Source organism: Haplochromis burtoni, unplaced genomic scaffold, assembly GCF_018398535.1.
Source record: "Haplochromis burtoni strain Fernald_Lab_line unplaced genomic scaffold, NCSU_Asbu1 Contig_96, whole genome shotgun sequence".
Taxonomy (NCBI): domain Eukaryota; kingdom Metazoa; phylum Chordata; class Actinopteri; order Cichliformes; family Cichlidae; genus Haplochromis; species Haplochromis burtoni.
The window spans coordinates 712,648-734,800 of record NW_024582457.1 but is presented as its reverse complement, the minus strand read 5'-3'; the positions used below and the strand labels follow the sequence as shown (position 1 = coordinate 734,800).

The 22,153-nt window shown below is 40.3% G+C and overlaps 1 protein-coding gene across 13 annotated transcripts; it reads left to right on the top strand.

Moving 5' to 3' along the window:
- The first annotated feature begins 805 nt into the window (after nucleotides 1-805).
- Nucleotides 806-22,119, top strand: lrrfip2 (leucine rich repeat (in FLII) interacting protein 2). Of its 13 annotated transcripts, XM_005927098.3 has the most exons (27): nucleotides 806-1,007; nucleotides 2,185-2,330; nucleotides 8,800-8,886; nucleotides 9,309-9,368; nucleotides 9,960-10,019; nucleotides 10,168-10,206; nucleotides 10,423-10,491; nucleotides 11,486-11,533; nucleotides 11,646-11,714; nucleotides 11,913-11,996; nucleotides 12,455-12,511; nucleotides 12,882-12,935; nucleotides 13,061-13,117; nucleotides 13,480-13,551; nucleotides 13,762-13,875; nucleotides 14,312-14,353; nucleotides 15,867-15,998; nucleotides 16,390-16,461; nucleotides 17,275-17,445; nucleotides 17,532-17,624; nucleotides 18,003-18,095; nucleotides 18,770-18,871; nucleotides 19,674-19,806; nucleotides 19,934-20,104; nucleotides 20,192-20,271; nucleotides 20,377-20,481; nucleotides 20,570-22,119. In XM_005927098.3, exons 2-27 carry the CDS (start codon nucleotides 2,223-2,225, stop codon nucleotides 20,678-20,680), a joined length of 2,283 nt encoding a protein of 760 aa, XP_005927160.1. In that variant the 5' UTR covers nucleotides 806-1,007; nucleotides 2,185-2,222; the 3' UTR covers nucleotides 20,681-22,119. The 13 variants fall into 13 exon arrangements, with proteins under 13 accessions (XP_005927160.1, XP_005927161.1, XP_014190602.1 ...); XM_005927099.3 differs by lacking the exon at nucleotides 10,423-10,491 and having other exon boundaries at nucleotides 20,570-22,118; XM_014335116.2 differs by lacking the exon at nucleotides 12,882-12,935 and having other exon boundaries at nucleotides 20,570-22,118.
- Nucleotides 22,120-22,153: the final 34 nt, after the last annotated feature.

Here is a 22,153-nt window from a genome sequence, read left to right as displayed (position 1 = left end):
TTGTTCTATTAATTACATTCATACAATATAGCTGAACCAGCTGATGAATGACCTCTGTTTAGTTTCAAAGGAACATGAAGGTTACCAGCATGACCTCCTCAGTCATGATGGTTACATGATTGCTGCAGAAGCACTAAAATATTATTAACTGATATGGAGGGTGTTTTTTTGTTTGTTTTTATTCGCAACTTCTATGAATTAATGGAACTTACAGTTGAAGCATATCAGTAGAAATCCAATGAAGGGGTACACAGTCTTTAGTGCGTGGGTCTGGACCCCTGAGGCCCATCAATAAGGCCAAACTAAACTCCTGACAAGGAAAAAAAGTAAATGCTGAAATAAAAAATATAACATTGCATAAAAAAGAAATAATAATAATAATAATATAAAATAATAACATGTACTGGATGGCATTTTTTGAATAAGATAATATTTTGGCAAAAGTCTACATACAATATATTCTACACTACATTTTCAACTACATTAAATTTATACTGTACTTAAATATGGGTAAAAGATACAAGCTTTACAGATATCATATAATCATTTGTGAGCAAGCTTAACAAAGTCTGCTCATCAAAGCAAGAAACTGTCCAATACAAAGGGATATTTATATATTAATAACAATACAAGAGGGTTGATTTATTTCTCGTTTAAAGAAAGAAATGTTTTTATCGCCTAAAATTATTATATGGTAATACAAAAACTAGAAGGTCTGCATCAGTTTGAAAAAAAGTTAAGATTCTGATTATTCTTGCGGGACGTGAACGCAGCATCACACCCTAATTTTTTCCAACATCCGGGTCCTTTGGAACCAACCAGTGTGTGTGGAAACTGGGTAAGGAGGGCAGTGAGGAGCGGTGGAAAGGCGGACTGATGACAGCTGTCACTGCGGACAAAAACACTAACAATCTCTGAAGAGAACCCGAATGGCTCACCCCTGAAACTCCAGGAGACAAGGGATAACACCTCGACAGTATCGCGGGTTATTTAAAGGTGTCGCGAAGGTGAGGTATTGTTTTTGGGGGGCTGGGAAATATGACTGGAGGATCAGTGCCAGTTTGCCCTGTCTGTCTCTGGAGAGTCGAGGTTAGCCCCACTGGCTATCCAAGCTAACTACCCAGCTAAACAAGTGAACTAGCTTTAGGTAGGTCTTCGGGACTGGGGGGTGGGGGTCATTGCCGGGGGATGGACACGTCTAAATAGTTCTCGTTTTCTAGAGCGTTAGCTGGGCTGAAAGCTCAATGAGAACCTAATAAGGGAACTTTTCAAATATGAATTCGGGAACGACGAAATGCTAGTTAGCACTCCCAGTTAGCTCAGCAAAAAGCTAGCTAACAGTAGTTAACGCTGGTAGCTAACGCTAAGGAGCAACACATTGCCTCACTTCATTGCATTACTTTTGTTCTAACCCAGCTGAGGCCGTTATTTTGCTTATATGACAGGGGGTAATTCCAGCTTTATTAGTGGGTGGTAACTTAACCCAGCTGATTAATGATGGGTGGCTAATCACCCTATTCTTTGTCAAGGATCAGTATTCGTTAAGTTGCCTGCAGCGTCTGTGACTAGTGCGTTTGACTCTTGGACCTACGCGGTTTAGCTCATCAAACGTCTGCATGGAGTGCTCATGTCTCACTTGGATCCTCTGACTCAGCCGGATCCTAAACTAGGCGTTTTCCCCCCCGTGTCTGTACCAGCCATCCACAGTGGGCTTTTGTCTAGTGATAATGTTAACTCTAATATTACTCTTATGTCTATCAACGCATGTGGAATACCCATTACATCAACTTAAAATGCAAGCTTAATCAGTGGACAGGTATTGTTTGTAGATTTTTTTTTTTTTTAATTAATTGTGTTATTCATTCTGTACACTTTATCATGCTGCGTTTTGGATTGGTATCTCTGGCTGATTTAAGCTACCAGAGCTACCAGAGCTCCTTCTATATGCATGTCACATTAAAGCTGGTTCATGTCAGTCACAAGTGTTTATCCAAAGCCCTTGTGGGTGCCATACAAGGGTCTGTTTTTGCAGGAGTGAAAATAAGAGATATGAAGTGTCTGAGTTGGGAGTGCAGAAAGCATACACAGTGAAACACAACCAAAAGGCATATGTCTAATTATTCTATCATTTGACTTTGTTTATTGACTTGTTGAAATTATTTTTATCTGCTTTTGTTCCTCCAGGAATTAACACACGTTTCCATCTCCTGGGCTTACGCAGTATGAGTTCCAGTACTAACATGGGGACACAAGGCACTGGTAGAAAGCGTGCTCCTCTAAAAGATCGGTTCTCAGCAGAGGATGAAGCGCTGAGTAGCATTGCTCGTGAGGTAAGGTCATTCATCACCTACATTAATTTTGAAGCTTACTGCAATGAACCTGGGATGCTTTCTCCATAAAAGGTTCCCCTTATGCAATCTGAATCAATGCAAATCTGATTTTTATTCAGCTCAAATGTTCTTGTTTATCCTCGTTGAGATAATGGGGGCTTCAAGTATAGACAGAAGACTGATTTGTCAATTTAAGGGTGGCTAACCCGGGCAACAGAACCATCACTTTTTAAAACTACCAGTTGTAGTACCAAGTAGTTTCTTAAGAGCATTGTCAGTACTCATATGCTTGCCTAAGCAGCATTATGGTTTGTGAGAGCCCTTTTAAACTGAACATGGCGATTAAATCTTTTGCCTAAGCTTTATAATGTAAATGCATGTGTCTACTTACTTTTTGTAACCCTTATTCTATCATTGCAATTACTTAAACCAAAGAAAAAACTCAGGTCATCGTAATGATTTTTCATCAATGTGAAACATTTCAAGAAGACAGAAGTATTTTTTTTACTTACATTTGTGTGAATTCAAACAAAAAGAATTAAAAATGTTAATTATCTTTTGGCCTGAGAGATTGTGGAAAGTATTTACCAATAGCTTTTACACCATTTGGAAATTGAGCTAACAATTTTAGAGCCCAGGTTTGGAGTAACCTGGTTGACCTTACTGATGTTCCAGTGTTGTTTTTTGAAAAACTGGTTGAAAGTTGAGACCAAAGGCTACTCAGCAGAACTTGTATGCAATCTATCAGGTTTCAGACTAGGTTAGCTATCAGTTTAGTTTAACAGCACATTGAATTAGAGAGGTGTACGAAGACTGCAGGGCGACTGATGTTAATTTGAAGTGTGGTGCTCAAAGTTGCATTATCAAAAACCTTCATATCTATATTTAGATATTGATGTTTGTGTTTTGCTAGTTAAGTTGTGAAGCAAGTGAAGACGGCTGTTTTGGAGTCCACAGAGGTTGACTTCACTTGTAGTGTTTTTGTTCACGAAGGAAAAACGCAGGCAAAGAAAAAAGCTGCCTGGCTTGTAACAACATGCCCTGGGATTATTCCATTTTGTTCCACTACAAGCCTTTCATTCCTTCACTTTTCTCCACAATATTGTGGATAACAGCAGAAAAAGCAAATATTGTTTTTGGTTCTTGTTGTATTGTTTTAAATAGTTTTTAAAGGGATCTTTAAATTCATATTTGCATGTAATAGTGATTCTGCAGGTTTTTTTCCTGTAAAATTTAGGCTAAATCAGATAATTTCTTGCCTTTAAAAGCTTAAACCTAACGATAAATATCAGCCTTTAGTTGATGTTTATATTGACCTTTAAGAGCGAAGTCTTTGATGATCGAAAGCGGTGCAGTTCCTCATTCTTGAACTCTAAGCACAAGGCTCCATTTGCTCTCTTTATAGTTACACAGGCTCATCATAGAAACATGAGTCATCCAACCCTCCCAGTCAGGTCCTAAGTCTCATTCTCTTTGTGCTGCTAACCAGAGATTAGACTGTTTAGGGAGTTCAAGGGGTCAGTGTCTAACTTGTTTCACGTCACCAGCTGCCCAGATTCTTAAACCTCTGCAGCTCCTACCTTGTGGTCAGGAGAGCCAAAAGTCGACCAGTCTAAAGTCTTGGCACAGTCCCCGACTGAGAGTGACTGTGAATTTGAGCCTGCACCATCACCAGACTAGTTCTGAGGCCCCTTACATTACTGGGCACTCAATCTTTGGAATACTGGCAGCTTACAAATCAAGCAGGGGACAAGTATTAGAATTAGATTATCACCTCATAGGTGTTGTCCCTCAGATAGGGATCTAAGGAGTCAACTATTTGAACAAAGCCATGCATGTCTTTTTTGATGTAGAGAGAGGAGTGTCTGTGCACAAACTATAGTTCATAGTCCATTTGATTTCATTTGTGATATCACCAAGTCGCTGTTGCAATGGAAAGTGTACAACTTTCCTTATATGGTTAGGAGTGTTAAGAGTTCAAAGAACAAAGCACCTATTACAGTCTGTGTTCATATGCGTTTGGATGGCTGCTGGGATACAATCACTACCACTCCTATCCCCATTAAAACCAGTTTTTAACAATTATTATTTGGATTTCTAAAAGTAAGACATAGAGGAGTTAGCATTTTCAAGGACTGGTTGAGTATAATTCAAAGAGAGCCGAGACCTGGTGGTTTGCTATTTACAGGACTAGTATAGAGGACATACTAATCAGCTATCATAATTATTTCCACTGGAGTTAAAACAAGCTCAAACAGACCTCTCTTGTAAATGTGGCATTGAGTCTCCTATGGAGCGCACAAACACAACATAACAATCTTGTTTAGTAGATTGTTGCATAAATAAAGGTCAATTTAAAAAAAGCTCGATATTGACTGTTTCATTTCAGATTGCGATAATGTACAGTATGTTATCTAAATATTAATATTACATAAATTTCAGCATTTACTGCTGAATTTATTCTTCAGAATTGTAGGTGATTAAAAAGTTATTGGTCAGTTTCTCACAGCCTGACATTTTCCAGTTATTACAGACTGAAAGTTTTTTGTTTTTTTTATTTTGCAGAGAATTGGGGTTTAATTACAGTAACCTTGAATACAGATTCCTCATTCCACATACTTATTTTTAATTTTACAATAACTTTGACTTTTACATTAACTTCTTGTACAGTGTGTGTTTTGCTTCAGGTTTTACAGTGGCATTTTATAGATCGTGTACCGATTAATCTGCTCTCTTTTTTTTTAATAAGTTTCACATTTTCAGAGAGCTCAGATGTCTTGAAGTGTTTTCTCAACACTATTCCCAACACTCAAGTCACTTTACTTTGACATAAAACAGAGGAAAAGGAGTCATCTGTTACATTTCTTATTACTTGAATTTTGGTGAATATCCCCATATGGTGGATTAATCTTATTGCCTCAAGTGTAGGAGGAGTGTTTAATGGCGAACTTCTACTGCTCGGGTTACCTTCTCAGGCCCATGATGTGGCAGTCAGAGAGCAAGGCTGGATGGGCCAGTCTATAGATAGGACAGACAGAGAAGCTCAGCTGTGCTGCTGTGCAGAGCAGGTCATACTGTCAGACAGATCAACAGGTGCAGAGCACACGGCCAGCCATCTCATTTGCTTTCTCATTTGGTCTCTCTTACACACTTGCAACTTTACTTCCTTTTTCACCTTGTACAGATCACAGTGCAGGATATTAAGTTTACCATAGGTCAAACGTCTGTTCTGGCAAAAACATGGCTACCACATATATCCCCAAATAAAACTGAACATCCAAACCACAACTTATTTTTCATGAGCGACTTGCTCAAAATATTGGATTTGCTATTATATGCTCATGAAGTTGGTAAACTATTATTAATCAAAATTAACTCTTGATACTGTGGTGTTAGACTGTCTAGTTGCTGTCTACTCATTGCTCCCTCTACATCGCTATGAGTCTTTGTACAGGCTGCAGGAGTGACAGAAACCAGGCAATAACAGGGCTTAATTTGGAGTTGAGGTTAATATTTAGCCAATGATGTTGTCATTTTAAACAGTGAAAGTGAAAGTCAACACCGACTAACAGGTACTTATCTTTGCTAATTAGTATGGTTGTGCCAATTGTGAAGGTCTGGCCTGATAACAATGTTGAAAATAAAAAACTGTCTGCTCTTGCTGTTGCTAATTTAGTTTATTTATTGGGTTTTTTTGTGTGTGTTTAGGGGTGTGTGTTTTGGTTTGTTTGGGGTTTCTTTTCTCTCTCTCTTTTCCCTTTTCCATTTGTGTGGGGGTAACAAAGAACTCTGTATTTATCACTCTCTCTTTGAACACTGGTGTGAAACGGAAGATAGAAACATCAGCCTCTTCCATTGGTAAATGTCATCTTATTTGTAGATGTCAGTCAGTGGTGCATCTTTCCTAATGAGCAAAGAGAAAGGAGGACTAATGGGTAGAGCAGGACGATATGACCAAAAATATTTATCACGATATACATTTGAAAATTTGCGATAACGATTTGACTGACGATATAATTGACACTAGACAACATGCTTTACAACTCCACAACTTTATTAGTGCAAAAAACCCCATCAATGTATTTTCACTTAAACAAGCAGCTGTTTTTTATGAGCATTAAAGTTATATAAAAATGTAACAGTGCAAATGCAAATTCCTTGCTGACAGTTTAACCAAAAGGCATTTCCAGTGGAAATTGGCCGACATATCCTCAGCATAACCATGTATAATATCTACAAAACTTAAAAAGAGGTCATATACACACAATACGGTAATATTATGTTGAAGCACAGCACAGTATGTATCACTCCGCGAGGCGCCTGCCTAATATAGCCGTAATGCTCCAACAATCCATCAAGTGGTGCGGGTTCGTAGCTTAGCAAAGTCGTACTAAAACATTTGACAGATTTTCGAGCGCCGTGTACCACATAAAATCGTTTCGAGGTCAGTAAATACAACCAGAATTCATGCATAAGGCACACAGGATTATAAGGGGCACTGTCGATTTTCAGAAAAATCAAAGGATTGATTTTAAGTGTGCCGTATTTTCCAAACAACACGGCCCGCTAGGATGCTCTACTAAAAATAGTGCTTTGTTGTGTATCTGACGGACGAAAGCTAAACCAGTTCCACATCACTGAAGTTGCAGCATTTTTACAAACCCCTTCTGCTTCATCCGTTTCATTCAACGATCCACTTTCGCTCTTCTCATTCTGCGTCGCCGCCGTGTGCGTATGTAAACAAAGGCACTGCGCATGCGCGTTTTACCCATATTCTATCGCGATATTTCATTTTCCTATCGTTGCCCAAAATTACACCGGTATTACCGTGAACGGTATGATATAGCCCAGCCCTACTAATGGGTTTGTTTTTGTTGGAACTTAACTAATTTTGCCAGCCTGAGTGTGAGTTGAGTCACTTCTGTGACCAAATAATTTTTCACAGTGGCACTCTGGTTTTCAGTCACAGAGCAGTGAACTGCTTGCAGTGTTGATCCCTAATGTCTTTTAAGAAGAGAACACTGGCAGGCTTTAGTTGGAAATGTAGCAAGGACAAGATCAGAGTTTGGTTAATGTATTTTAGCTGATACTAATCTATTAAAACATGTCTGGATATGAACATCTCTAGCTTGTATTTGTTGTTAGGATTAAATGATAATTCATCTGCTAAACAAGATTGTTAAATTGTGTTTGTGCGCTTCAGGCTATTATTGAAACGGGAATAGCGTATGTCCACAGGCGTTCGATTCTGGCAGTGGAGATAAGAAATTGCTGGAATGCTGACAGTGTTTGTCTGCAGTGAGATACTGTACTCACTACCCCCAGTATTTATGGACTGCCTTTTAGCTAGAGATAAAGAGCTTAGTTTCACGAACAAGTTTGCCATTCTCTGTTTGTGGCATGTTTAGTTTCAGAGCATGTTTGGTATGCCGTATTCAGTACCCAATGAAAGGCTAGGCTACATAGTCACCTGTGTCTAATCGGAGCTGTGAAGGGGTTGCTCACATTAGCCTCCATGCTCTGTAAAATTATCTCCTGTTTATAATCTGACTCGCCACAACAAATTGTGCAATAAAAGAGGAGTTTTGGTATTCAGGTTAGCTTTTATTTATAGCTGTTTTGTGCTTCAGGGTCACTTGGATATTGTGAAATTGTTTTCAGGCTGACTCATGTTGTTTTTTTGTTTGTTTGTTTTTTTTCTATTTGCTCTGCTTCTCAGTTTATTTGTGCGCTATCGGCATCTCCCCTTGTGAGGGCTTTAAATTAGCCCTCCTGAAGCTAATGGTTAGCACATGTTGGTGGGGATGAGGCATCCCAAGCACTCAACAGGAGCTGTGGCACAGAGGAAGCTGGTCCACAATGTAATATGGACTCTGCAAAGTTTCCATACCGTAAAAAGACAGACGTTTTAGCACCTGTAGGAATATTTGAGTTTAGAAACAACAACAACAAAATCAGCGAATATTAATGTTATTTTTGTCGAGGCAAAACAAAAAAGTTCAATAGAGAAATCTTTGATATTGCTTAAGAATAAGGTATTTACAGAGCAGATCATTTTACAGTTACATTGAGTGGTCTCTACTGTGTGATTAAAGCAGTGTTTGTGAAATAAAAACAAATCTATCTTTATTATAATTTTCTTTTTTAAATAAGCACTAATTTGTCTTTATCATCCTGGTAGATCCATAAACTAGGTCGTTTTTGGTGATTTGTTATTGTTGATGTGTTGTTAAAACTAAGCAGGGCTTCATCTTATGTGACAGCACGACCTTCAAGCGAGTGTGAAGAAATGAAATCAACCCACGTCTGCCAGATGCCTTCTCTTTTACAGGAAACGGTTCAATATCCAAACATACTCATGTAAATTCTACAGTGTGATTATTTTTATTGCAGCGCTCTGCTGTCTCTTTTATACCTTTTATAAGTTTCCATTTGAGATTGACAGGTGTGTTCATGTTGTGTGTTACAGGCAGAGGCGAGGCTGGCAGCAAAGAGGGCGGCTCGGGCTGAGGCAAGAGACATTCGAATGAGGGAACTTGAACGACAACAGAAAGAGGTAAGTGGACCTGATAGGCAAAGATACTCGGACCGTAATTCAGGCCATCAGGTACTCTGATTTACTGCTGTGTCTGTTAGCACAAATGTTTTGTAATTTTACTATGAGATTTGGTCTTGTTTTCTTTCTGCTAATCACATTTTAATGTTTTGTCGCTACCTCCTGTTTGCAAAGTGCTCATCTGCATCCACAGCAGACGATCTACAAGCTGTTGGCTTTATAGCATAAAAGAAAGTCTACAGTGACAGTTCACATACAGAAATATACCCATGGAAAGAAAAAAAATGAAAGTGCTGCATGTCCACAAATCAACAAAAAAAATCTTCTATTCCTGGTTTAAATGTCACCCAGTTTTTCCGTTTCAGCAGTTTTGAATGAAATATGATTGTATGTTTTTCCTGGCATTTCCTCCCTCTGCCCAGCTTTCTTACCGCTCATCCAGCAGTAGCAGCAGAAAATGGGGTCAGATCCACCAGTGGATGGTAGGCCAGTGAGGCAGTGTTGTTGCTTCCATTTCCACTAACACAGCCTGTTGTGTGGGACTGAGTCCCAGTCAACCCTGACAATTTAGCTACACTTGACTTGCTGACTACTATGTACCTCACTGTGGAAATATGCCTCAACAGTGTATTTGCTTTGGAGACACCATAATCTGTGACTGTGTATTTGGAGAGCAGGCTTTGGCCTTTGACTTTATTTAGAGTGGGTGAGTCTGTATGTAAGGAGGCGGTTTGGACCGTTAGCTGTACTCCTCCAGCTACTTAAGAAATGATAGTGTCTTAAATGTTTATGAACTACTTCTGCATGAAATTAATCTGTGTTGGTGTGTTGATGCAGAAAAGAGGTTTTCACTGTGTTCTGTTTAATGAGACAAAGGTTTGTAATATATTAGCATGTCTAGTTTATCATTAATCCTGCCGTTTTGCTTGAAAAGGCTAACATTTGCAAATGTTTATGACACCCATTTGGTGATAAACACGCAGAGGTTTTTTTGAATGGCTCGGGCTTTGCACAGCAACCAAGTGTTCCAGTGATCTCTCTGCTTTCACTCCAACTTTCCTTCCTGAATCTAGGCTGACGCAGAAAAAGCCAGAGCCTCTAGTAGTAGTAGATCCAGCAGCCGTCATCAGCGGGTCTGTATCTCCCCTACATACTTCCTCTTTGTCTCCCTCTATTTCCTTTTCTTATTTCCCCTTTAGGCATACAGTTAATCTCTCATCACTCATGTGTGTCTCTCTCTATCTGCTTTTCTACTGTGACTCCATATTTCCACATTAACAGGGGCTGGATGATGATGTCACGTCAGTCCGCAGCTACAGGGTGCGTACATAATACACCCCTGCCAGGTTTATTAAGACTGCACACTCATAGGGGCACACTAATGTGTGAAAGCCGTTGCTCTTGTGTGGAAACCAGTTGTTATATATCTTAAGATTCGGGTGAACTGAGTTTTATTTTGACAGTATTGACTGTTGCTTTAGTTTTCTCTGAGAAATTCCCTGCTTATCTTTTTTTTAAAATGTTTTTTATTCTAAGTCGTCGTCATCAGGAATATGTGACTTGGGGTCTAAGAGTCGATCCAGTTCCCGTAGAAAAGATACCTTGGTTTGTTCTCTGTGCATATATGTGAGAGTAGTTTGAAGGCTAAATAGTAGATTCACCTAACCTTATTTTTGCAAGCAGATCTAACTCCTAGATGGTAACTGTTTTAGAGTAGTTACCTTTTTTGTTGAAGTTTCTCATCTACTAATCTTGAAATGCCTTTTCAGTGCAGTTTGCACCATGGTATTTTCTGAATGCCTGGCTTTATGATTCTGATTCATTCATAAGAAAACTTGGTGTGACATTTTTCAGCTTTTAAATTCTTTTTTTCTTTGTGCTGGAAATGCATGCACATTGACACTGGTTCTTAGATATCATAATGGTATATTTCTACCCACTAGTATATGCTCATAGTACTGTATTGTTTGCCCTGCTTGTGGTCTTGGCTGTGAAATAAAAGTGATACAGTGCTTTCCTGAGGTGTTGTAGGTAATATAAGGGCAATATAATGTCATGTTACGGTTATACGTAATTTTAGTAGTTTTCCTAGATTGTTGACAGGCACCCTGATGGCCTCATAATATATCACACATAAGTGAAGTTTTGCAGATAGATAGATATCTATCTAGAGAGAGGATTTTGTCATAAATACAAACGATGCAATGCTTTTAAAAGGTGTTATAGGCACATAAATGCCCATTGTTAGGCGGTTGCCAGGTTATATAATGACAACATCATATCTGAAATGGATAAAGAACCTTGTGGGGCCTGAGTGGCAGTGTGCGTGTCAAGTTTGGTTGCTCAGTTTCTGGTCGTACAGCATGAGTTGGCAGACAAAGAAACAAAGTCACAGATTCTAAACTGTGTAAGAATAGCAGGGAGTACAGTACAGCATTACCAAAATCTTTTTCAAAACACAGTTATATGTCCAGTACACCAAACATATGCATGCATTTGTAGAAGTTGACCTAACAGCATCGCAGATGTTCTTTTTTGTTTGGTTGTTTCTGTTGTTTAATCTTTATCCGATCATAATTCTGTGGTCTCTCCTCCTCAGTCTGATGGCATCTCTACTAGCTCTGCGCTCAAGAGTTCACGCTCCACTGTATGAAACTTAGGTGTTTGCCATTCTTTATAACTTTCTTTTTCTTGAAGTTCCTGTTTCCCATTACAGCTGCATTTTCTTTCTCTTTGCATTGTTTTTCTGTGTTGAACAGAGTTCTGTGTACAATGATCTGCATAGCCATAAGAAGGCTTCATCCCGGCCCTCAAAAAAAGACCTTCTGGTCAGTGTTGTTGTCTTGGCTGTGATCTCAAGCATGGAGATGGTGTAGAGTCATTGTGGTGGCTTGCAGTGGTATTTTCTTGGCAGCTGACTTTACCCTTTACTTGTCATCACTGTGTGAAGTGGCGCATAGATCAAGAAGTGTTAATAAAACACACACCAGAGGATGAAATTTCTGTTGGTGGTTATATCCTTCCAGACTGGGCTGTACCACGATCAGAGGAACTACACCAGCCTAACAAAGACCAAACCACCACCTCTTCTCTCCACCTCTACCTATCGGGTTGGTCCTTTGCTGTGCAACTTTTAGTTGACAGACACTCACTGAAAATGGAGCCAGCTGAAGCTGACTATTCCTGTCTGCATGGTGTCGTTTAGTGGAGTTTTTATGTGTTACATATTTGTTAGATATTTGTAATAAGGGGCATTGTTTGTGTGTCATAATAATCAGGGTAGAGAGAAACATACCAGTTGGCGCATAGTGTTGCTCAGAACTTTATACCCACACTTCTTAAAATCATTTGAATTCATGTAAATTACTATGACCAGGGTGTTATTTAAATGGACATGTCATGTCTTATCACACTTTGAGCTCAAAGTCCTAAATGTGTTAGGTTCAGCAAAACATTCGTCCTGTTTCCACTCGCTGCTTCTCTTTATTCTCTCACCGCCTCACTTTTCCACAATGGTCTGCCTCTGTCCTCTAAGGTGACCTTTCCCTGCTCCTTTCCTCTCCAACAGGCCACCACTTCCTCATCCTGCACCACTGGCACAGGGCTGTCTCGCAGCTACAGCACGGTCAGTTTTTGTTCTCTAAGTGGCCAGCATCTCTGCACGCTTCTAGTTGCCTTCAGAGGCAGACCTCCCCCCTCTGTCACAGCCACGTACATGAGATTGGATGCCCAGTGTGGCTGGGTCTGCTTATATTTAGCTCCTGGACTCTGCGCACTTATCTGTGGGCAGAGATTTGTGCTTCGGTTAGATAAGACAGAAGTCTGTGTGAAGCCAAGGCTTCTGATGTGGAGCACTGAAACCAAGCTGAAGTTGGAAAACCAAGTATTTGTTTATTGCATGGCTAAAAGAGAGTCTGTTTAGCTAGTGCGTCATAGATTTATGTGTGCTCTCGTGTTTTGCTGAGTCCTACGTTGTCTCCCACGTGTACCCTCAGGCCTCTATTTGCGACGACGCTGGCCTTTACGGCTCAGGCTACAGTTCAAGAGCTGTAAGTCTTCTGTTTGTCGAACCACGTTATTTTTGCATTGTCATCCCACAGCAGTTTACTGTTATGCCATTAGTGTGATGTCTGGCTCCATGCTGATCCTGTCCTCCTCCTCATCCCATCCACAGCCCTCTGAATACAGCTGGTACTCCTCTGGAGCCAGCTCCACTCGTAGCAGCCCTGTGGTGAGCACCTTAAAACCACCGCCAGTCTGCATGAGAGCACCCAAAAACCTACTGCTAACAGCCTCCTCCTCACCTCCTCTCACCGTTTCAGGAAAGCATTTTTGACAGACTTTGTGTGACAAGTGTGTGAACAGTTCTGTGCAGGCTGAGAAGTTGTAGCAAGGTTTAACTTGGGTCCAGCTGATGCATCTGAGATAATTATCCTAAATGCATAAAATTGAATTAGGTTTCTTACTGCTGCTTTAAAGTAAATCAATTCTATTTAAGACAAAGACTTGGAATTCTGTCAGTTGCTGTTTGCTGTATAAAAGTACAGTGATTCCTCATTTTGTGACGTTTGTCTGTGTGCGTATTTGTGTCAGTCTTCCTCAGATGATGACACTGTCAGCAGTGTGTCCCAGGAACGCGGTAGCAGAGGCAGGAGGGACAGTGGGGTGAGCTGTAGTAATGGGGTAGTTGATGTGGCAGTAAACTTAAGCGCTTTTGCTTTTTTAATTGTATTGTACTGGGCATCAATAATGTAATACTCATGTGTACTTATCCTGTCTCGTGTTTTACTCAGTGGCCCTCTCTTATCCAGTCTCTGCCTCTTTCTTCTCTCTCTCTCTCTCTCTCTCTCTTCATCCTGCGCCTGTTGTAAGTAGTCTTCTGACCTCTTGGACATTAGTGAGTCGGCCGCTGATTATTTCAGCCGCTCCAACCGAAGAGGCAGTATTGTGTCTGACCTTGATGATTTGAGTATTCCAGATTTGGATGCTGTAAGTGACTGAACAAAGTTCCAGACGGTGTGCTTGGGAATGGAGTCTAACACAAATTACTTACAAATAAAAATGACAGAAGTAGCTTACGCACGATTAAAAATTATATTTGGTATTTAAAACTCATTCATATTTTCTTGTTTTGTTTGTTTTTGTGTGGAAATTAATCTGTTATTGATAGTAGGGTGCTGTGGGCCACTTCAGTGGTTGTGATTGCAGCATGGACTTCTGGGTATCTAATGTATTGGTGTCTTGATCAGCTGTCAGCTCTGTAGTTTTTGTGAACATGCAGCACTTTTACCTAACTCATATTAACTTGTAAACTGCTTTTACAGATGAGGAAACGGCTTCAAGCTTGACCATACAGGTTGTATGTTCCTAATTTATTGCATGAATATGAACTAAACTGATGGGTTTTTTCTTGCTTGCTTTGCAGCTGGATGAAAAATGTGACAAGCAGTATTCAGATTATAGTCGAGTAAGTGCCATTACCTTTTTTTTTTTTCTTTCTCTTCTTAAGCAAAGAATTAAATGATCTCCAATGATGGTGTTTTGGGGATACTGTGCAAAATAATTTTTAAGCTAGTTAACACTGACCTATGAATCATTCAGGTATTTTAAAAAAAGAAACACATAATAACCAGTATTATTTCTACACATAACAGACGTCTTGCCAGCAGCCTGAAGTAAAAACAAATCATTTGTTCCCTTTTTCTTAGTTGAAACTGTGAAAAATGCCCTAATTTAAAAGTTTGACAGGCAGAAAATGGAACAAGTGAAGAAGACAGACCTTAGAGGTCGTTAAGAAATAGGGCATAGACCTGACACAGGACCTGAAAGACCCATCTGATGTACTGTTCACTAAAGCCTCAGAAATGGTTCGCAGCAGAAGTGTGGCTGTCAAGAAGCTGTTGTTTAGTAAGGGGAACAGGGAGAAAAGCCTGAGGTGTGCCAGGTTACAAGAACCGAACCAAAAATCAGTGGCAACATGTTTTATGGAGTAATGAATCCAAATTTGATTGGTTCAAAACATCACCAAAATAAGTACGGGTACAACAGTGAGTGTCTACAGCCATCCATAATTGTTTGGTTTGAATTTCAATTTTGCTACGTTTTGATAAATTGCTACACCTATTTACATATTTTGCTACACCTATAGAGATTTGAGGGATCGCACAAGACTTCTGTACATCCTGTTTGAGTCATGCAGAGGTTGCTATAACAGATGTCCTCAAAGGACAGTTTTGGACAGTCTTGGGGATAAGAGGTCGGAATATTGTTGCTTTTCAGACATGTAGCGCACACCAGAAGATGATCTCCATCTGATCATTTCTCACTGTTAGAGAGGCTTTTGTTTGGTTTAGGCAAGGGTGCATCCTGGGTAGAGCATACAGGTGCCAGGATGCGTGTCACCCTCACTGTGTTATTATCATGTTATCTCGCATCAACGCGAGGCAGGGTTAGCAAGTGTTTCATTTCAGATCGCACATACAGCTTCACCAGGTAGCGCTAAGAAAGGGTGTGTGTGTGTGTGTGTGTGTGTGTGTACACAACTATAGTACAACTATAGTACAACTATAGTACAACTATAGTACAACTATAGTACAACTATAGTACAACTATAGTACAATTATACAAAGGAATGTGGAGAGCAGAATGACACCAGACACATTTCTGTTTCTGGTTGCAACTATTGCACTCCTCATCACAAAGTTAATTTAAAAAAATTAAATGTAATGTCTGAGTCGTCAATAAATCAAATTCCACTGGGAATTAATTTTCTGTAATTACATGCAAGCACAAAAAAATGGGAATAAAAGTAACCTAGTGTATACAAACAGCCGTTTGGGAGTCTGAGCTGGTTTCTCTTTCAGGTGGATTTGAATAGAACAGGATTACTCAAGAGCCATGTAGTATCAGATGATTGCTTTGCATCATGCTGTGCTGCGTTTGTTTTTCTCACTGGGGTTTGGGGTACTTTATGTCCTCAGCCATCCTCCCGGTGTGCCACCCCAGGCCTCTCGGCAGCCACCCTGGCATCACTGGGTGGTACCTCATCACGTCGAGGTAGCACAGACACCAGCAGCGCCTACGACCCCGACACCAGTCTGAGTGAACTTAGGGTAAGAAGTTCAAATACACACGGTGTCACTTTTCTATAATAATTAGTGAATAACTGATTAGAAGTTAGCACACGAAATTCCAATTTGATTTTGGATGTTTGATTATTGTGTTTTTGAGCCTTTTATGTAAACACATATTCCTTCTGGAGCGTTGCCTCTGCTGCCCTCCTGCTGTTCTTTGTGTCTGCTTTAACCAGTTTTCTGTGTGTGTGCATGGGAGGACTGGATGGGACATGTGCCCATGACACTGTCTGTCTCTAAGTGGGCATCTGTATGTCAGCTGGACTGTTTGACATGGCAGCACGGGTGCTTTGTTGTCTCTCCCTTTTATACTCCCCGACCTCTCTGATGCCCCAGTTCACTCCAACCATTCCCTCCATCTGCTCTACAGGATATCTATGAACTAAAGGACCAGATTCAGGATGTAGAAGGGCGGTACATGCAAGGGCTTAAAGAGCTGAAGGTAGAGGGGCTTGAGCTCACAGCATGTCTTCTCTTGTCCTCTGGGAGCAGCATGACTTCACTAACTCACACTGCCTCCCCACTCACACCCCTTGAAGTCTGTCCTGTAGCTCCTAACACCACAGCTGTTTCTTTGCCTGCTACCAGTCAGAATTGCGCAGTGACTCTTTATTCCTGCATGGTCTTCTCCCTCTTCCTGTTTTGATCTTAAATGAAGACACTCCCTCAGTTAGTGCTGGTTTTTAATGTCTTAAGAAGAAGAGTAAAAGCTCCACCTGCTGACAGATCAGTCGTTCTTTCAAATTATTTCTTCCACCCAGGCTTTCTTTGGCACAGGGTTCAATGGCCCTCTGGCTCACTGACTTTCACCACAACTTCCTGTCCTCTAAGGAAGGAAACTGTATGTTTTTATTGATAAGAGTAGTTTACTAACAATCTTATGTTCTTGATAGTTGGATACAACTGGTGCACTTTTAACTGGTTTTCTGCTTTCTGGTGCACTCATAGTTTTTTTTCTGCCTTATTTCACTGCTGAAAGTGGTTGAAGGCATTTTTATTATTGTGTGATCATTTTCACCATTTGTGCATTACATAGTCCCAAATTACATATTCAGTATTTTTAATAGCAGTTTTGTATTTTAAATATCTTTTTATTAATCTGAAACTTAAACATGTGTAGCATGTTTGGCCATTTCATGTTTGATGTGTTACAAAAGCTGTTCTTATACCAGAGAACGCACCTGTTGCATGTAGGTGGAGTGTGAAATAATTAATTAATTTTTTTACGTATTAACATGTTGCAAACCTTTATCAGGAGTCACTCACAGAGGTAGAGGAGAAGTACAAGAAAGCCATGGTATCGAATGCACAGCTGGACAACGACAAAGCCAACCTCATCTATCAAGTGGACACACTCAAGGATGTCATAGAGGAGATGGAGGAGCAAATGTCAGAGATGAAGAGGGAGCTGGAAGAAAAGTCGAAGGTGATAAATCTCCCGTGTGGTAACCTGTAACGTCCCAAACTCTTTACAGAAGAGTTGTGGCTAAAATGTTCTGTCTGTGCTTTCAGGATCTAGAAAGACAAAAACACACATGTACAGTTCTCCAGCATAAACAAGAAGAACTGAAAGAGGGAATCCGCCAGAGAGATGAGCTTATAGAGGTATTGTTGAACCTTAAACTTTTTTTTTTCAGCCTAGTGTTGATGTGTCTGTACTGGCTGCGGAAGATGTTCGGAAACTACTGCGCTAGCTTGATAAGGACTGATTGGCACTGGCCTGCCTCTAGATCCTCTACCATAGATCCTGTCTATTGCTCTGACAATTCTTCTCATTCCATATATCCTATCAATCATTCATTTCTATATCTATTCCTATTCCAGCTATATCTGCTCTAATTAGTGTCTTTTCACACTGTTTCACCAGTGTCTGTCTTTTTGTCTCTATACATGTGCATTTTCACTTCTTTGTTCCATTCAGTTTTTCTTGTTTTGTTCCTGTCCTGTGTTGTGTCCTCTTGTTGCTGCTCAACACCACTCCAGGAGAGCCAGAAAATGCAGACTAAGTTAGATGCCCTCACCAGAGAGGTGTTTGACCTGCAGGAAACGATAAACTGGAAGGACAAAAAGATTGCGGTAGGAGGTCCCATGCCTTTGCTCTGACAGAACATGAGAGGCAATCGATGGCTGTGGGGTTTTCTGTCCCCCTCTCCGCTCCAGCTCTTTTGCCTCTCATGCTGTCTCTGCATGATGGAGACCCTTAGGCATTAGTACATAACAGAACCCATTCACATACGGTTTGGATTTTTGCATGTCAAAATAACAGATTTCAGTTTGATTGTGTGGCCTCAGCTAACAATAACAGTGTACTGGCAGGGCGTTAAAGCCTGCTGTGGTCAACATTTCTGGAAGGATGGTCATGTGAACTCTAAGAGACATTAAGTCCATAAATTGCAGCATGAGATGCATGTTCCATCTGTGAATCGGTCAATTTGTTAATGTAGTCAGCATCGTGTTAATGTAAAGTTGTTGTTTTTTTGTGAGAATCAGAAGCAGTGCCCTTTCAACCCCCTGTGCTCTACCTTTCCTTTTAATCTTTCCCTTTAACCCTCAAAGCTCGTCACCTTGTCCTTCTCTGCTCGTGTGCTGTTTGTTATTACGTCCCTCTTCTTTGTTCGATATGCACAGTGCATGTTTGTGCATGGTACCTGTCTTGTTCCAGCATGTGTGGCATTGCATGTCTATCCAAAGTCTATCCAACTTCTCTGCCTCTTCTCCTCTCTCTTGTCTTCTCTCATCCATGTGGCCAGGCCCTAGAGAGGCAGAAAGAGTACTTTGATTGCATTAGGAATGAAAGAGATGAGCTCAGAGATGAGCTCGCTGACATCAAGGGGAAATCCAAAGCAGGAGAGGTAGGTCAATCGAATGACAAAAAAAATAAAGGTTACAGGAAAGAGCTGCTGGCCAAAAGATTTTTGTTGTGGTTGTTTTTGTTCTTCTTGGAACTAAGCCTGCTGTTTTGTTGTTATACTTTTTACTTCCACCGCTTTGTTTTTCTTTCCGCTTTCTTTGCTGTTTCACTTATTTTAATTAGTTGTTTTTTTGTTTTTTCCCCTGCTTCCTACTTGTGCATAACTTTTGGTAACTGCTGAATTTGTTCTTGACCCTGACTACGTTTCATTAAATAAAATTCCTAATGTATGCAAACATTATCACTGTAGTACTTGGATCTCAACATGGTAACTAAAAAAAAAAAAAACAACAGTCAATAACAGCAATGTGAGTTCAGATGATGAGAATGCACACTGCTAGGACGTGTTGTTGTAACAGTTCAATAGATTTAACTAGAGTCATGTTTCTTTACCCACTGCCAGATGGGGTGACGTTATCTGGTATCAAATTTTGCAATAATATTAAAGTGTTTTGCAAAACCTGTCAGAACACAAGCAGAACATTGTTTGAAGCCATCATTATTCTCATCAAGCAGTTGTTGTTTCAGTCCAGTTTGTGCTTTCAGGCTTGGATTAGTGCAGCCTGTGCAGTGTCAGGGTGTAAAACATTGGAATGAATGTCTCGATCCACACGTTTAAACCTCTACAAATCATTAACTGTTACATCCTGGAACCACAGCACTCACTGTGCGGGATGGTATCCTATAAAAAAAAAAGTATAATAGAACAAGGCTTCAGCTAGCTTTTTTTTCCTTAACTACAGAAACATGGGCTGGTCATCATCCCAGATGGTACACCAAACGGAGATGTCAACCACGAGTCTCCGTCCTCAGGGATCACTTTGGTCTCCCAGGAGGCCGCCCAGGTGCTGGAGTCTGCAGGAGAGGGTCCACTGGGTGAGTTGGACCACCTGTTGCCTATATAGTGGGAATGTTTACAGCAAGTTAGGCATTTCATTAATTTTTCCTTGGAAAAGACTAAAGTTCTCAGCTTGATTAAATGTACTCTTCTTGTGTTTTGTAGATGTCAGGCTACGGAAGTTGGCAGAGGAGAAGGACGAACTTTTGGCTCAGATTAGGAAACTGAAGAATCAGCTGGAGGAGGAGAAACAGAAACACTCAAAGGTGGACAGTTCGTACACAGATGGGGAGAGGATGGAAAACGGTACAGACCTGCACCTTATTGAAATGCAGAGTAAGTTGACCTCGCTACCCGACTTACACGACAGCTAAACCGCAACCACCCCTTTTTCTTTTAACGTTGAAACTCTGCTCTCTGTAGGAGATGCCAACAGACAGATTAGTGAATACAAATTCAAGCTTTCAAAAGCAGAACAGGAAATGGGTACAATGGAACAAAATGTAAGTGAAATGTTTATCAGAAACCTCAGTAAAAAAGTTGGTATTGTGGCTAAAATGGGAAACTAATCCGTTCCGGGTTTTGTTTTTGTTTTTTTTCTCCCCCAGATTAACAGACTTGAAGGGCAAGTCTCCCGGTACAAGGCAGCGGCAGATAACGCAGAGAAAATCGAGGACGAACTTAAAGCAGAAAAACGTAAAATTCAAAGAGAGGTAACAACACCTAAATCAGATTTAGCCCAGAGCACAAACCTGATGTGGCAGAATGTTGACTGTGTTATCTCCCTCTGCTCACCCACAGCTGCGCACAGCTTTAGATAAGGTAGAGGAGATGGAGATGACCAACAACCACCTAGTAAAGCGCCTTGAGAAAATGAAGGCCAACAGGAATGCCCTTCTGTCACAGCAATGAGGCAAGGCAGCGTCACCACAGAAGCCCTTAAATCCGCACCTCAGACCTCTGACTGCCATATTGCGACTGGAGCACATTTCCATTTTCAGCTGTAACACTTTGAGATTTGTAGCTAACCAAAAACACTTAAAACCTGTAGCACAGGCAAACGAACTGAACTGTTTTCTTTGTTTTTCTGAATCAAGAGACATTGGTTTTGTGTGGGAATGAACTCAGAAATACGACTAATAAAACTACACGAGTTGCTGGGAGATACATCTGAGGACATTTCTCTACTCACTACTTAAAATTTCAGAGCTTTATACTACATCGTGTTATCCATGAGATTTATTTCCCTCTGACTGGGTGCTTGACTGTACTTTTTGTTTTGTTTTGTTTTTTGATGTGCTTTTTTTTTTTGTTTTTTTTGTTTTTTTGTTCCATAAGTTGCATGAATGAGTATAATGATGCTTTTTAAACAATTCAACCCTGATGGCTGCTCCAGCCCCGCATCTTCCTGACTTCCTCTCACACAGTGAAGTGCCTTTTCACACCAGGAGATTGGGGGTCTGCACCGCTTAATAAAACAATAATTGTTTTAACAGGTACATGTATTTAAAAAGGAATAAAAATAAAAAAATTAAGGTGCAGTTATTATTTGAATATATATATATATATAAAACCAACTGTGTCTGTTGCGGTTTCTTTGAAATTTTTCAAATATTTAAAAGATTTCTTGAAAATAAATGTGTCATTTACAGAAGTGTGGATTCCATTTTATTTTTTTATGTAGGACAATTGACCTACATTATTTCTGCATAGATCTTAAGGCACTTTAAATGTTAGGTACAATAGTTCTACTGGGAACTGTTGTACTACTGGGGATCTACTGGGATCTTCCCACACAACCATCATAGGGTTTACAGAGGGGGGGTCCAAATCTCTGGGTGAAAATCCCTTGCTGATGCCAGTGGTCAGAGAATTGTCAGACTTCTTAAAGCTGCTAGGACAATAACAATAACCCAACCACTCGTCACAACCAAGTTGTGCAGAAGAGCATTTTCTTCTGCAACAATATGTTGAACCTTAAAGCAGATGGGTTACAGCAGCAGAAGACCACACTGGATGCCACTCATTTCACCTAAGAACAGGAAACTGAGACTAAAAAGAAAAATGCCCACTGGGCTGATTTCTGCTGCAGGATCATTGTGTGATGCTGTCACATCAGCATGTATCGAAAACTCTGCTGAATGTTTCCAGCACTTTTGAATCTGCCATGGAGAATTAATACAGTGCTGAAGGCAAAGGGGTGTCTAACCAGGTACTAGCAAGGTGCACCTACTTAAGTTCTGTCTCTTGAACCTAAACTAAAAGCTGGTTTGACAGGAGAGGGGTCTGATGGCTGATGATGTGCCACTTTTGGATACTCTTAGAACAAGAAGTAAGCTGTCACTCTGAGACTGAGGCTCCGTTGAGATAATTTCTCATTCATGT